The sequence below is a fragment of the Nelusetta ayraudi genome, unplaced genomic scaffold, assembly GCF_046127955.1.
Source record: "Nelusetta ayraudi isolate G7.1 ecotype Tasmania unplaced genomic scaffold, CSIRO-AGI_Nayr_v1 ptg000042l, whole genome shotgun sequence".
NCBI classification, from domain to species: Eukaryota; Metazoa; Chordata; class Actinopteri; order Tetraodontiformes; family Monacanthidae; genus Nelusetta; species Nelusetta ayraudi.
Genome location: NW_027466092.1, coordinates 5723287 through 5740026, shown reverse-complemented (window position 1 = coordinate 5740026; position 16740 = coordinate 5723287). Strand labels below are relative to the sequence as shown.

General features: G+C 43.0%; 1 protein-coding gene across 4 annotated transcripts in view; it reads right to left on the bottom strand.

Annotated features, from left to right (window-relative positions):
* The window catches only part of ank2b (ankyrin 2b, neuronal), a 59693-nt gene extending 44074 nt beyond the window's left edge, over positions 1-15619 (bottom strand). For 2 of the 4 annotated variants that reach the window (XM_076033885.1, XM_076033884.1), the window contains exons 1-8: positions 15249-15618; positions 9788-9889; positions 6781-6879; positions 5932-6030; positions 5722-5820; positions 5167-5352; positions 2371-2394; positions 252-350 (exon numbers count right to left, since the gene is read on the bottom strand). In XM_076033885.1, coding sequence (XP_075890000.1) covers positions 252-350; positions 2371-2394; positions 5167-5352; positions 5722-5820; positions 5932-6030; positions 6781-6879; positions 9788-9889; positions 15249-15389 — 849 coding nt within the window. In that variant the 5' untranslated portion in view covers positions 15390-15618. Of the gene's footprint in view, positions 1-251; positions 351-2370; positions 2395-5166; positions 5353-5721; positions 5821-5931; positions 6031-6780; positions 6880-9787; positions 9890-15248 lie in introns of all 4 variants that reach the window. The other 2 variants (XM_076033882.1, XM_076033883.1) reach the window with 2 other exon arrangements.
* Positions 15620-16740: the final 1121 nt, after the last annotated feature.

Here is a 16740-nt window from a genome sequence, read left to right as displayed (position 1 = left end):
GCTGCTTTCCACATTTCTTTGCTTCTCTTTAGATAGAAAAGGGCACTGTGCTACATGCAGTCCCGCTGAACATTGGCTCGAGGAAATCATTATTTACTGCAGATGTGACTGAATTCATATGACCTGTGAAGCTAATAACAGAAATTACTCCAAACGCTCTGAAGCGTGTGTGGTTTATTTTAACGCTGGAATATTCAAAGGGATTAAAAACTGGGATCAACAGCAAGATATTTATTTTGCAGGAAAATTACCCTGGCCGTGAAGTCCACTGCTGCCCCCCGGTTCAGTAAAAGTGTTGCGACGTTGACATTGCCATAATGGGCGGCAATGTGCAGGGGGGTGAACCCGCTCTGAAAGACAGTCGAGGGAAAGAGAAAGGACAAGACAGAGAGGGAGAGGAGCAGAGAGGTCAGCTGAGAGCTCTTTTTCTCCAGTTCTAGCGTTCTACTCTCTTCTTTATTTGTGGTCTTCCCAACATGCAGCAGTCACATGAAGCATCGCAGGTGACCCAAAAGAAAAAGACTACAAAGAAAACCGACTAGACAAAGGAAAAAAGAAAATAGAAAAAAATAAAAACGAGCAAGAGGACAGCTCACCCAACCAGCTCAACTCACTCAGACAGGTCACACCCATGCAGGTCATTAACCATAAATACAAAAAAATAAATACAGAAATAAATGAGAAGAATAAGAAGAATTAAGAGTTTTTCATAACTGAAAATGAACAGAAATAAAATCAAAAACAGATGTACAGTACACACACAGTGTCACCAATATTGACAAAAGGATGAATAAACAAGTGTAGTTCTTGTAACAAATTATACTGAAATCATACAAGTGTCACATAACAGGGAGATTCTGATCAACACCAAAGTGCACTATGTCAACTGTACATCGTAGAGCTACTACTGGAGTTAGCAATGAGGAATCACATGAGAAGAAGTTAGAGATTGCAGAGCAGGGTTTGAGGAGTTGTGAAATTCTTGCCTTACCTTGCCATTCTGTAAGTGTGGTCCGATTTTATGTGAAAAAGGTGTTTACAAAAGTGTGAAGAATACAGTGACTAAACGGTGATGGTTTTCAAAACTTTACACAGTCAAAAAAGCTCATGCGGCACATCAGTGGAGTGTGAATGCAACATGCTAGTTAACGTCCCAGGCCACGCAGGCTTTAAACTCTCTACAGCTCTCATGCCATCACCTGGTTGAATTGTTTAACAGAGTAAAATTGTCAAATTAGTATACTTTAAAATTAGAACTCCTGTATAGGAAATCATGCATTGAAAATTACTGTAGGGAAGCTTTTAGGAATGATTGACCAGAAGTGCCAAAATAACTCTAAAACAAATGGTGCACGCTTTTTGTTTTTATGTCTTAAAAATACTTGACAATGATTACATCGAATCAATTGATAGCTGAATAAAATGTCAGCTACACTATGAATATTATTGTTAATTGTCATAATTATTCTGAAAAATTAAGTGAATTATTTATAAAACAAAACTACAATGACTTATATTTAAAAAAAAAGAATCTATCTTTTTCTTTTCTTTTTGAACAACAACAAATTTCTACATCTAAGTTCAATACAACACTGTATATGGGTACAAACTTGAATTTGGGTACAATGTCTTTTTTCATTTTGGCAGCACTGGACTTACATACAAGGGACTTTGGTTGTATGTAGTGCAATGTTATATTTGATTTTAAAATTCGATTATATTAACCACTGTTTAGTAATCACAGGTCATAGTGCATCTCCACTTATCATGCAACATAACAGCAACAGACGTAATTAGGAGACATACCGGCACTTATAAACAATTTATCATCAGGCATTAAAAAAATGCATTTGCACAATTTCACACCAACACGAAACATTGAAGACGGGGAGTACAATGACTTAAAATAAACCACTGATCCATACGGTTTGATAATGATGCTGCTCAAAGACATTTTTTTTAAAAGGGCAACCATGACAAAAAGGAAACAAAGGACTTTGAAACAGCAACAAAAAAGAAGAATGACTTGAAGTTCAGGAACCAAAACTGAAGACAAGTGCGGACTGTGTGCAGTGCTCAAGCACAGGACATAGCAGCAGCCTTGCCGTTTGTGTTAGCTGTGCGTCTTTTTTTTCCTTTTTTTTTTTTTTTTTTTTTTTTAGAAAAATAGCAAATGAACAGAACATGGGGAAAAACAAATGAAAAAGGAGGCTGATTGTGATGACTATATTATACCGGCAATGTACACCATGCAGTGCAGCAAATTTAGGGGGGAAAAATTAATGGCTGAAGGAAAAACAAAAGGTGAAAAAATGAAGAGATGGGGCTGTAAGAGTGAATCTGTGAACAATGACAAGAGCGTGTGTGTACCTCAGTAGTCCTATTGACCATCATCTGAAGCAGGAGGAACGAGGGAGGGAAACACGGGTTGAGTTTAACACATTGTTGCACGAGGAGACGACAACTCAGAGGCAACCGGACGCTGGTGAGGGATGTGGCTAAGGGTGGCCTTTATGCCCTGCATGGGGTCTTATGTTCAGCTAACTAACAGCTCACTGAAATATCAAAGCTTTGGTTGATATTGAAATTTTCTGCTCCACCAGGTTTGAGTTTAGATTGTTTAAATAACAAAAGCTTGAGCCGTCCAAAGAAGTCTCAACACAACCTTGTGAGACGATTTAATTAGTAAAAATCAAGAGCAGTTTAGATCAGCTGAACTGGTTCTCATCTGCTACCTTGATTGGTAATTTGGGTAAAACGTTTAACCTGGGAATAACTCATTCATACATTTAAACTAGGGCTGTCAGCAGATTAATTTTTTTTAATCGCGATCAGTTGATTTAATTGCATGAGTTAACTCGCGATTGATCGCAAATTAATATAATATATAATATATTAATAATATATATATATATATATATATATATATATATATATATATATATATATATATATATATACATATACATATATATATTATTTTATTATTTTTTTATTTTTTTTTACCATGCTCTGTATGTAACTTAACAAGATATTTGTTGTGTTTCTTATACTCTAGGGAAAAGTGGAGTGGACAATAAGAATTCCTTTGTGGAAATATTCTATTTTTATTTTCGTTGGAACATTCCAAAACGATTACATACTTATACTGTCCAGATACTCTGCAAAAAAAACCAAATTCAAACCTTGAGGTATTCTTCAAGTTAACTTCGACAGCCCTAATTTAAACAGGAAAATAAAACATGCTAAGTTGCAGTTTGTTTATTCCTTGTAGTGTTTTATTTATCCTCTTGTCGTCCAGATTTATGGGCGATGGCCAGTAAGCTGCTTGTGGTAGGACGTCAGAAGGTGTTGGATTTAAAGGGCTGCTGCTTTATGACACACGTGTTGCCATTTACGACCAATTGCCTCTGGCTCCCATTTATCAGTGATGCAGTCTATAGTGAGAAGGGCTGCAACACAGCACTCAAACCATAAATGAAAGTAAATCCAAATGCCTCTATATCCTTAGCCACAATTAAAAACACACACACACACAAACAAAAAATATAATTGGTGTCTCGTTGAAGTAGAGTGGTTATTTAAAGTCACACTAAACATTCAGTAGAGGTAGATGACAAGTACACGGTGGCAGTTAGTCATCCGGCCACCTCGCTCAAATTCATTCTTCCAGCAGAAGAAGAGATGAGAACTACGGCTTCCAAAAATGGGGATCGATCACTTAAAAGCCCCCCTCCCCCCCGACTCTCGCCGAAACAAAAGATTTTCATGCAGCCTTGAACAAACAGCACCATACAACCTGCGGACAGTGGCACACTCCATGCAGTGGGCAGTGCTACGCTTAGACATCGACGCGGCGTGGAAACGAGGGAGAGGTGATGAGGGGAGGGTAGTGTGGGAGGGGGTTCAGAGACAGCCGGGGGAGGGGGAAGAGGGAGAGACCGGGTTAGTCAGCAGTGGGAGCGGAGGGTTGACGTGGCACAGGGGTCACAGAGACGCTGAGTGAGAGACAGGAAGAAGAGCACACAGGCAGATGGACACACACCAAACACACGACACAAAATACAGCACTTCCGTGTTGAGATACATCGATTGACCTGATGCAATCCATTGGTTGGTGTCTGGATTGGGAAAGCGTTCACATCTATCATATCAACAGGACATCGCTTTGTCTTTTATTGCTCTGGGCCTGCAAGGCCACGTAGGGTTGTGCGTCAAGATTGTAAATCTAAGTCATACACACGGGTGTAACCCGAGCCTGCCGCTCCGAAGAAATCCTTTCAAAAGCTATGACACCTGCATTTTTTTCCCCTCCATGACCACTGGCCTTGATTTTAATGGGCAACAGTCAATAAAAAATATGACCGTGACAGCTTGAGGAGAACCAAGCGGATCAGTGCTGACATTTTCTTATTTCAACCCGTTCATTAGAACCTTGCTTGTAGTAAATTGCACAGCTTGGTGTGGTGCATCTAATGGCTTGTGAGAAATCCAAGCAATAGGACTGTATCAGGACCCTCTTGTCGTTTAAGACCAGTGTTCCACCTACACGTAGTGCCCTGCATGCTGAGACCCTCTCTGATTAGATCAGGCACGGGCAAACTACGTCCCGTTAAGCTTTTTAATCCGGCCCACCACACGTGAAGATATAATATTAGTAAGTAAATCATAAAATAGCTGTATTTCATCAATTTTTTCAGTGTTTTAAAAGTCATTTCAATAAAGGGCTGAATACCATGGGGCTTCAAGCATATTTGAATGCTTTTGTTCATTTTCAATTGACGTTAAATCACGTTTTCCAAATATCGTTTTCTACATGTGCTATTTTTGTTCTTTCTCCTATGAGGTGGGCTCCTGGTCTGGTCCTTCTGTCAAATTTTAGAACGACTCAAATAGTTTGCCCAACCTGAATTAGACCCAGAGAACTTCGATGCTACATTCGATCGACTAGCCACTTACTAATTTTTAATCGTTTTATCCCCTGCATTCTGGACCCCCAAAAAACATACTAAGCAAAAAAAAAAAGAAAATCACTCGCCCATGTTATTTACCCTGTACAAACTACGACAGCAGAGACACATTTCCAAACAAAGAGCACAACGCCACATGACTTCCTCACGGCCAATGGGAGCCAGTATTGCTCAGAGAGTGGCGAGGGCGGCGTACCTTGGACTGGACGTCGGCATTGTGGTCGTTCTGGAGAAGCAGCGCCGCTGACTTTGTGTCGTCCTTGCGAGCGGCGATGTGCAGGGCGGGCAGGCGGACCTTGCCTTTGGTGTCATTCTCCAGGAGGATGGAGACGACCTGGTTGTGGCCCTGCTGAAGGGCAATGGCCAGCGGAGTGAAGCCATCCTGAAGGAGGACAGACACTTTTATATCCACAGCGCGGCGCAGCAGCAGCAGCAGACAGGCTCAGACTACAGAGGTCCCAGCAGTCATTACAGCCACTGCTTTATGTTTGATGACAAATATTAGCAAGACCACTATAAATCCTGCATGCTGACACTTTGATTCCCAGGAGATGGAACTTAATGACCGGTGTTTCCGTAACTTTCCCTGAGCACTGTGTCGACATAAATCACGGTAAGATGTTTTTCTGGTAATACTGCTGCAATTCTGCTACAGCTTCAGCGTTTTACGGTGTCTTTTTTGCAGGTTACACAGTTTCTTGTCTCCTTAAAGCCACAGCAGAGTCTTTGTTTCACCACTTCATTGCCTCACCTCTGTGGCGGTGCTCTGGTTTCCACCATTTTCAAGAAGGTATCGCACCACATCCAGGTGGTTCTCCTGGGCGGCCATGTACAGAGGAGTGAATCCATTCTGCAGGAAAAATACAGTAGGCTACTATTAAAAAAAGCAGATGACCTGCGAAAGGTCTTAGCTAAACGCCACTTTGCCTCTGTCTAACACAAGTGAGCACAGAAGCCTCACCTGAGATTGTGAGTTGATGTCAGCACCCCGCTTGACAAGAATCTTCACGACTTCGCCCTGACCAGCCAGAGAAGATATGTGAAGTGCCGTGTTCCCTTTCTGAAATTAGGAAGAAACACACAGCGGCGCTGAGTCAAACGGTTCAGATGTACGGTGCTGTTCTGCAAATACCAAAGAATTAAACTGATTCTTTATTTTTTTTGTTAACAAAAATGAACAAATCTGGAACACAATCATGGTACTGTGAAGAAACAACAGATTAAACTGTAGATACTGAAATACATGAGCTAGTTCTGTAAAGCTTCATAAAGCTGCATTATGTTTATTCAATAATGAGGTTAGGAGCCATTTCAATGCCTGACAACACTTAATTTGGGGGAGGGTGCAGTCCTGACGTTTTAACAGCAACATTAAAAGCACAAATTGATTTTATGATATTTTCTACTCTGAAAATTATGTTCTAAAAATGCCTGAGCAAGAATGAAATGGCAGCCAGTATTCTCTGTGACGAAGACATCAACAATGAAATGTGCACATTTTCCAAAGATGACATCAGATATCAGAAATAGAACTCAATTTTTATCAATCTGATCCCTAGCAACTGTTGACATTCAGTTTTGTATTTTCTAGGGGCCACTATGAGTCACAACATTGGTAACTTATCGGGTAACTAGCCAAGACCTACTCCTCTTACAGGAGCTGGAACCATCAGTGGCTATTCTTCATTAGCAGCACCCTCCATATTTACTACTCTGTATCACTTTTCTCTGGTGCTCCAGATTCCCATATGGAGTTTCAGGTTCGTTTTTTTCTTGAAGTCAAGATCACTTAGCAGGAAGCTGAGAATACCTTAGTGGCCGAGTCCACCGGTGCACCTCTGTCCAGAAGCTCCTGGACGAGGTCCATGTGGCCCTCCTTCGCTGCCAGGTGCAGAGCATTGAGACCATTCTGGAAAAGGAGGAGGAACGTTAGGAGCGGTGGGGGGGGAAATGGAGATCAGATGTACACAGGAGTGATAACTGCCTCGTCCCTATCTGTCTGTGCCCTTTTTAATGCTGTGAACATGTTACAGCTTAACCCACTCACCAGTGAAGGAACAGACTGAAATATCAAAGCTAGCGGTCAAAGCTTGGTAAGATGTCACGCCATTTGATGCTGTTGTGGAGCAGAGCCAGTCTTGGGGATACGAAGACATAAATAGCTGGGTGTTAAAATGCATGCTGGCCAGTTCTTTTTATTCCAGGACGTGCTCTTTAATTCTTCTACCCATTGAACAATATTAAAGAGTGACGTTACAGTTCATTTACAAATTTGGGTGTCAATGGATTAAACAAAGTTAGACTTCTTCAATAACAAAGGGCTGATCACTTTGTTTCCTTCTTGTATACAAGCAAAGGGAAAGAAAGAAGGAACGTTCCCTGGGCGCCTGTCCATAGTCCAAGTGACCCAACACTGATTCAACAGTGCTTTCACCAGAACAAGTGTTATGACTGTGGCAGGCCTCCACAAAGAGGAGCTGAGTCGATAAGTAATTCCCTCTGTGGCAACCAAACAACCCAAAATGTGACAGCCTCCCTACCGAAGCCCCCTGGTGGACCACTGGGATCCCTGCGGAGGATTCCGATGGGATCCCAAAGAGAATGCATGTTTGTTCTGGAATTACTGGACCATGCTTTGATTTTCATTTCCCTGCGGTATTGCTGATCTGGCGGCTGCTCAGTCACTTCATCACCCTGCACTTGATTACTAGTTGGTATAGTTACTGTGCTACTACCACTAATATAGCTATTATAATTTCTGCTATTATTGTTTTTCCTCTTATTTCCTCTCATGCTATTCATGCATAGATCACTTTGCATACTGTCACTTAATGTTCCTGCAGGCCTGCTGGAAGAATTGAAACATGAAAAAAACAAATTCAGAGAAGTTCTTGTTTTGTTTTGTTTTCTAAACTACCCGGTACATTTCTTCCAAGTCTATTGATTCAATGTAGTAGAAAGGACACAGGGGCAACAACATGTGCAAAGTAACAAAATATGAAACAAACAACTGCTAGCATTCCAAATAACCCACTCAGTTCTTGATGTTCTCTGTGATGAAGAAGCTGCTGTTTGTTGACCCAAAGAGCAGCAGACACACAGATGCACAATGCAGCAAATTATTTTCTCTAAAAAATAGTTTGAAAAAATGTGGACTGGTCTGTTTGTTGAGGATGTGTTCTTGCTGATAAACGACTCTGCGTCTGACAAATGAATAACCTCCAGATCTGCCAGTGGCCTCGACAGGCCTCATGAATCCTCGCACCATGCCCTCAATTCACCTGCCGGACGCTGCTCACCATTTCATCATGTGCTACGCTCTCCTTCCACTCCGCCATCCATAATATGTGTTGCCTCATTCTATCAGCCCACGAGAACACCGAGCACTTAGGAGACCAATTATCTGCTGGATCTATTACACCAGCAATTTTGAAGCAATGCAAATGGGATGTGGTGAAAAACTAATCTCGCCCTGCTGCAGCAGTCCCTGGGGAGCGTGTAACAGCCACAGTAAATATGTAACTCAGCCGTGAACACAACAGTCACTAAGGTTCCCCCTATCCCCCACTAGTAAGTAACAATAATGAAGAACTGGACAAATCATGGATTATTTTCAGGAAGTGTTCTTCTGGCTGTCATAAAACAGCCAGAAGAACACTTTTTTGTTTTCCCAAGAAGGACCTTAGAAAGAGCATATATGTGTTTTTGACATTTTACATTTGATCTTTTTTTCTTTCTTTCTCTATTCCTCTGACTGATGCTGGTGCTCTAGCTCACAGTAATAGAGTCATTAAGGTCCCATGACACAGACATGGTTGCAAGTTTTGATTGGTGCAATCTGTCTCTGTCAGAGAGACTGATGTGGTCACACACCAAATCAAAAAAAATGGAATTTGGATTTATGAAAGCAACTGCCTTCACAAACACATCATACAAGCTATTTTTATTTATTATTCTTAAACATTGTACAATTAGATTTTCAGAACATTTAAATATTTACACTTAACATTTAACGTTTAAAACTTGCTGGCCACCGGAAAACAAACAAGCCAGCTAAAATATATTTGACAGTGTTGACTCCCACACCGTAAAAAAAACGCTGCATAGACTCCACAGACCAAAGATTTTATTTATTGGTCTGGCCTTTCGGACTGTTGCTAGGATGATGCTGTTTACACCCAGTCAGGTTTCACTGCCGTCTCTCTTCTGCCAAAGGCTGGAATGTAAATGGACGCAGTGGAAAGAAGATAATGACCGAGCCTAAAAAAAGTAACTCTCTGATCAAACACATAGTTGAGCACTGAACAAGAATGTCGAACCATGGTGTTTGTGATAAAACATGTCTACGGAGGATCCCTTCGACTGTTGTTTTAACAGATCAAATTATGTGTTGCAAAAAAATTACTGACTTATCAAGAATGATCCAACTCTGCTGTGTTAGGCACAATCACAAGTCGGGACTCAGCCAGTTGGATGGCAAAAAAACCCATTGCCTTTACTCATGAAGACGTGGTAAAGACGACTTGCTGGAGTTCACAGCGAGCATCAGAAATGGGGAGTACAGGGAGTTTCAGTGACTTTGAACATGGCATGGTCAATTGGTGCCGCACAGGCTGGTCTGAGTATTTCACACACTGGAAAGATTTACTGGGGTTTTCAGTCTGGGGAGGCAATTATCAATGAAATATCACCAAGATGTTTACTGTTGATTGGATGCATAAAGCATTCAAAATCACACGATTTGGTTAGTCACTTTGGTTGTATATTGTGCAACACAGAGTGTGCGACTGCTGTCAATTATCGCGTGTGTCTCTCACCTGATTGCAGGTACTGATGTCCACTCCTCCTTTCAAATATTCCAGAACTTTGTCGATGTTTCCTGCCCTCGCCGCTCGCAGGAAACTGGTGTTGCTGTCCGACTGGAGGAGACACAGAGGAAACACGATTAGAGCCACACGCACAAAGTTCACACATGGTTTAAAAATATGTAAAAAAAAACAAAAAAAACAAAAAACAAAAGAGAGACAAGTGATAGTCCCTAGTAGTGGCCTCTCATTTGTATGCCTACCTAAGCATGTAGTGTTGCATAGATACTGCCACATAATATCCAGCAAAATCAACAAAACAGTGTTGTTGGGATTACCCCATAAAAGTAGTCCAACTACTGATTACTAATTACTCTTTAAAAAGTAATCTAATTAATTAACTACTAATAATGTCTGTATTTCCAGCTATCAAACGCAATCACTGTTTTTTCTTTTGCCGCCGCCATGCTTGTTTTGGTGCGTCGCCACATATCAATGACGTTGCATGCACGGCTGCATCATCAATCTGCGACATCCTTGTTTTCAGTTGTTTTTCTAAATTTGTGACAGTTTGTGGATAGTAAGATATTTTTTAGCTTGCAAAATAGTTCAGAAAAGTATTGGAATTTATACTTGATGAAGGAATTATGATATAATTACCGGTTTTGCCACAGTAATCCCGATATATTACTTAGTAATAGATTACTCGCCAACGCTGATTACCAATAATAATTATTTATGATGATCACACATTCAGGATGGATCATATCCTTTGGTTGTTGCGCAGCACTGCGCCCCTGTGAAGGACGTGCCCCCTGTCTGAGCTGCAGTTAGAAACACAGCAGCACTTTCAGCAGGCAGAGTGATTCAGCATTTTTCCTCCGTGCACTGACTAAAGCTTAAGTCAGGCGCAGTCCCGTGGCGCTCTGCTTCTCACACCGCATTCACACCGCGTTCTCCGGTCCACGCGGAGGTCAGAGGGCCGGTGCAGATCTGTTTTGGTTCGCTCATTGACATTTCAGCACATATTTGTCTCCGAGCTCAGTGGCACTCTGTCAAGGTCACAGATGAGATCGCACAGATCTGAGTCGCTCTGGTATCGTTCAGAGGTGACACCGAGAGAATTTGTCCACCTATGAAATGATACAGAAGGAGCCCCGCGCGACACTGCAGCACCGGTGTCTCCTTCGCACATGTACAGACGGTCACGGCTGGGTGTCTGTGGCTGAGATGCGGCAGGAAACTGCACTGCATCACTCGGGGCACACCGGAGCTTCCCGCAGCGCTGCTGCAAACTGTGACATTCCTCCACGTTTCAATCGGTTTCTCGTGCAGAAACTCAGCGATCAGGAGATTTTTGCTTACAAATGTAAATGAATAAACAAGGATCGGCTCAAATATGCTCCCGCTAACATGTGTGGACAGCTAAACCTATTTTGTTTTAATAAGGAAAACAATGTCAATTTAGATGTGGACAGCAATTTTAACTCTGGTGGTCCCAGACTTTGAGACCCCTTAACTTCAGCCTGTTGCAACTTCACAGGGACCACCAGCTGTGCATGGAGCAACTTTGGGTGAGAGCTTCACCCTTTCCCCCAGTGTTCAGCCGAGCTCTGAACCCAGCTCGACTCCCTGTGCTGAGCGCAGAGGAGCGGCTCTGATATAAATCTCTCTATCGGGTTGTGTGTGAGGGATCGTAGGAGGATTTTCAAAGACTTCTCGGTGATCTCACTGAAATATCCGCTCGCTTGAACTGTGATGACAGGGAGAATACACTTGGGAGCAGCCGGAGGCTGAGCACACGCTGTGCGGATTAAGCAAATAATAAGTGGGAATGTAAAACTCGGAGAGACAGGCGTTTAAATTCCGCTGAGCCTCGTTCACACCCCATGAAACAGAAAATATTTTTTTTTGCAGTTACGAGAAAAATCTTCATTCATCGTAGACGGACAACATTGTTTCTGCCAGTGAAACAATCAAGACCGTGTGAGTGAATCCGCCAAGTCACATTATGCAAGACCCTGGCTTGATCGTGACTGTCTGACTGGCATGTTTCCATAGCGACACTTCAACCAGCAGCACCTCCAGACAAGTGGGCCTTTTAAAGAGCAGATCCACTCAACATAGTAGTGAAAGAGAGCATTGAGGCAGCACGCAGCCCACAAAATAGTTTCTGGACTTCTGTTTCAGAGGATCGCAATGACTTTGTCCCTCTCACTGGAAACGTTGGTGCGATAGGGAAAGAAAAGAGGCTTTCAAAGGCATATTGGACCATCAAGACTGTTTGCTATGTTTCTGGTATCTAGCATCAATAATACATATATAATGGAATTTTCAGCAGGCACGATGGTAATTATTTTCTACCTTTGACCATGTTTGAAAGGTTTAGAGTTTCGAACAGAAGAAGAAGAAATCTAAGAAACTTACTCCAGAGATTCACATTGACCCTGGGGTCTCCCTCCTGGAACACTGTGTGCCTGCCTCTGCTCTTCGGCTTATGTCTAGACGCCGTATGACTCAATCAAACCTGCCGAGCGTGACCAGGCAGAATCCCAGAGCCGCTCCGCCCAGCGCACGGCATCAAACATTCATTTGACCTGAGCGTCTTCTTCTGTGGATCGCGAGGTGCTCCATCAATAATGAAAACCAAACCCAGCACACATTTGCAAAAGATGCACACGGCGAGAAACAGCATCCTCACCCCGCCTGGTTACCACGGAGACAAGAAGCACTACCTTCTCTCGGGGGGTAACCATGACAACGCCGCTTTTCGGACAGCGTGGCCAGGAAACAAGTGCAGAAATCACAAGAGTGCAAAAAAAAAGAAAGAAGAAGAATAGGCTGTGGCGAGCACTGACAGATGACGTCATATTTCACCAGGGACGTCTTTGTGCTGGAATGCCAAGCCGCAGGATGGATGCTTGCCTCCTTACTGTGTTCTTTGAAAAGATTTGTTTTGTAACAGCTCTATTCCAGGGCTGTCGAATCAAAAGTCGTTTTAAATAAAAACAGGCAGTTACAGTCCAAGTTTGTTTCACGAGGTTTAAATAACACATCCGTCAAGTGATTACGGCCATGAAAAAATGTAATAGCGTTGTGTTTCTTCAACCGAGCAGTGAAACCAAATCAGACTTTTCATTCATTTTAGCTGCGTCTTCACGAGAACTACTTCACATTGCCTTTGTTAGTATTACCTTACATACTTTCAATGTACTGCAGAGCTTATTTTACAATTTACTGTGTTGGTCTTCCTCCAAGGCAGTTCAAGCGCCAATTAGTTACACACATACACACACACACACACACACACACACACACACACACACACACACACACACACACACACACACACAAAGTAAACAATCAGTGGGACAATGTTGAGCAAATGTCACAAATGTTGAATACAACAGAGAAAAGGAAACATCAACACCAACATGTCGTGGCTGTGTCCTTGTTTATTTGATTGAAGAAGCAGATTGTGTTCCTTGCAGTCCAGGCGCTCCAGCATTATCTGTGTTTACTAGCAACAGTGCCTCTCACAACGGCGCCGCCTCTGTTTGTGTGCGTGTGTCTCAGATATTAAAAGCTCCTTTGGTTCACCTCGCGCACACATTATAGTCGATGAGCGCGCCCGCTGTTTCCAGATTACAGCAGCACTCCAATCAGCGCCATTATAACCACCAAACACTTCACTCAGCCTGGCAGCACATTGCTTTTATTTCACACTTCAACTCATGAGATTTTTCATATTTAAACATGTACTTTACGTACGTGCAAGCGAGTATAAATAGCCCGATCCTATTAATTATCCTGAAGCTGACATAACTGGGGCTGGGGCCCCGAGCGTGATTCATCCGCCACCTTGGCCTTCACTTGATGTCCTCCACCGCCGTAATGATAAATGTAATCTGATCAGCATTCACCACAAACAGTCTCTGAAGAGCACTGGGATGCTTCCATTTACAGAGAGTGGCTCTCACTACCTTCAGTCCACATACTGTAGGATTTTGAAGCTCATATAAATAAAAGATATAATATTTCTTATGACAGTGGAGAGTCTTTAAAATGTTCAGATCTTTTTACACAACAGCATCTGTTTATGTTCTGCGGACGACTTCAAGTGCCGTTATTGTGTCAATTTACATATATGACGTGTTACGTGTCTAACAGTGGAAGTGATTTATGAAGCTGCTGCTCCTACTATTTAATTTTCAACGGTGCAGTCCAGACATCCTGAAGGAAAAGCTGAGTCAACGAACGACCGCCTTTCAACTGCGCCAGTCAGACAGTGTGACTGTAGTTCGACTGGTTTTGATGACTTTTTTTTCTCTTCCGGGTTTCTCCTCTCATTCTCTATCTTTCATCCCAGGGGTAATTGAAGCTCAGCTGGATACTGGTGCTGCCGGGGGAGTCAATGCAGAGTGTCTGGTCACTCCCTCCTCCTCTTCCTACACACAGACCAATTACTGCAGTCTGGAACCTGCTGTGTCATTCTCTAAAAGTTATTCTCAGTGAAAAGTTTCAGTGATTACTGGTCTGACATATTATGAGGTAGTTTATGTCATGCAATGTGCTGTGTAATAGTGAAATCTTTCTTTTATGAGATAAACATTGTGTGAAAAGTACAAGCAATAGCACACTTTGTTCATCAGGTGACTCATTTGTTAACTTATCCAAAAACAGCAGCTACACTGCAATGTAATTAGGCTCCATCTTAAAGCAACTCTTCGATATGAGGTGGAAAACAGCAAACCTTGTTCAAAGCAACCAGTTTCACGGTTAAGTAGACACAAACCAATGTTTCTGAAGTTATTAAAAGGCCCAGTGTTGTATGTCCAGCTTAGAGTTTGATCTGCTCTTTATGTAAATTGTATACATGTATACTAAGACCATACAAAGACACACTGAGCTGCCACTTATTACAAGTAATCGCTTGAATAAAATAAACGTTTCCCTGTAGCATGCCACTGCACTTATTACACTGCTTTTCAAATTAGCAACCAGACTCCTCACACTTCTGTGCAGGGACACTTCAGCAACAAAAATGTCACACTGGCTTTTTAAAGGAGATGAGAGGAGGCAACATTAGATCCCCATTCTGCACACACTCTCATACTTCAACCAAAACTCACAGTGGCTTATTCGCTAAAAAATCTGACTTGTTTGCCTTCACCTGTCCCTGCTTGGTTTGCGATAAAAGCCACGTTTAACGGCATACAGGTCACTGTTGTGAAAATGAATTCATGCAGGCTCAGCAGCCTGTCAATGACAAACTTTAAGTACTGCAGCCATCCAGATTGTGACCAAAATAAAAATAACTGAGAAGGTAAAGGAAAAAGCTGACAGCAGCTATGAAGCCTTTCATGCATTCTGCCAACCAAAAGAATCTTTCAAGATACCAAATCAAAGTGCGCTGAGGGATGGTGCTGACTGTCCAACAGTGTCTGCTGCACCTGCCAGTGTGGCCTCTTACCAGAACCAGTGGGGACCAAGCAGGAAAATGCTCCTCACAGTAGAAGTCTGGCAAGTCGTTCTGTCCCAGGGCCGACAGGCTCGCCATGGTCCTCAGGCCCTTGTCCGAGCCGCACACCTTACACATGGCGGTGTTGCCCATGGCGCCAGGCACGCAGAGTCTATCCCATCCAGGACGCAAATGAATGTGCGAGGGTGCATCTAATCACTCTGATAATCCAGCCCCTGGTGCTCGCCTCCCCGAACCCTCCCCCTATAAAAACCTACAAACGACCATCCACAGAGGAGGAGGAGGAGGAGGAGGAGGGGTAGCTGGAGGGGAGGGGGGGGTGTCTTCTCCTCAGTTCAGTCAACCTTACTTCCCTTTGGCTGCCGAGCTTCTGTCGTGCGCCACTTGACATGGGCATTTGCCCTGTGACCGCTGCCAGAGCAGCGCGAGCTCTTCCTCGGCGCTAATTCCAACCCCCGACCGCTGACCGACGCCCCCTCCCCTACTCCACCAAACAGGCTATTTTTACACCCACCAGCATAGCTTTGCACGCTGAGAGGGAGATCAGGGAGAGGGGTGGTCGACATCGGGCGGCAGGCCAAAAAACAAGGGAGGGAGGGAGGGAGAGAGGGCGGGAGCAGCACGGCCACGTCAAGTGCAGAGTGACGCTGCGGGTCAGCTGTGCACGTGCAAATCATTTTACGACAATCTGCCCATTCAAGACCTTCCACTTCTGGAGAAGATCCTTCCACCTTTCTTTTGGAGCCTTGCCATGATCCATAACTGGGGCTGCGCTGGCCAGCAGGTTTTTTTTACAAAGATGTATTGCTCAGAATTCATTTGCCATTACCACCTGACTGATTATCACCTGACTGACCATAAAGCTTGGTCAAGCTGGTCATGTTACAAGTTGCATTTATCTGGAGCAGACGAAAGTCGCTGAAGAGCGAGCCACATTTACCCCCCTACTCTAAATTTAATATTGGACAGCAGGCTGTAACATTTATGATTTAAAGAGTTGGACCACAATTTAGCATATCTGAAAAAAACAAAACAAAATGAATATAAGTGGAGATTGCTCTTCCAACATTTCAACAATTTTTTTCCTCAATGTGTTTGACCTCTATTACTATGAGGAGGACCAGCACCAATATTTCCAACCTGCTGTTGCAGTGTTTTCAAATGGGTGCGCTCTTGATTCTTGCCTTCACTTAGTCTGAAAAATTAAATCCTGCCTTTCGTATTAAAACAAAAAACCCTCCACCAACAGGATGAACAAGCCTGTTTGAATAACATAACCACCCTCGTTTAGCTCGGCAATCCTGAGCTGTCGTGTCGCTGACTGTTCAATGGATGCAGGCCTGCATTTCCCTGCAGCAGATCTATGTCAGACTGTCGCCCAGAGCCGGGCTGTATCGATCGAGCCGGACCAGATGCAAATTAAAGTCACACGGACCTTTTCATGGCAATTGATTCTTACAGAAAAACCACAAAAAGAATCAAA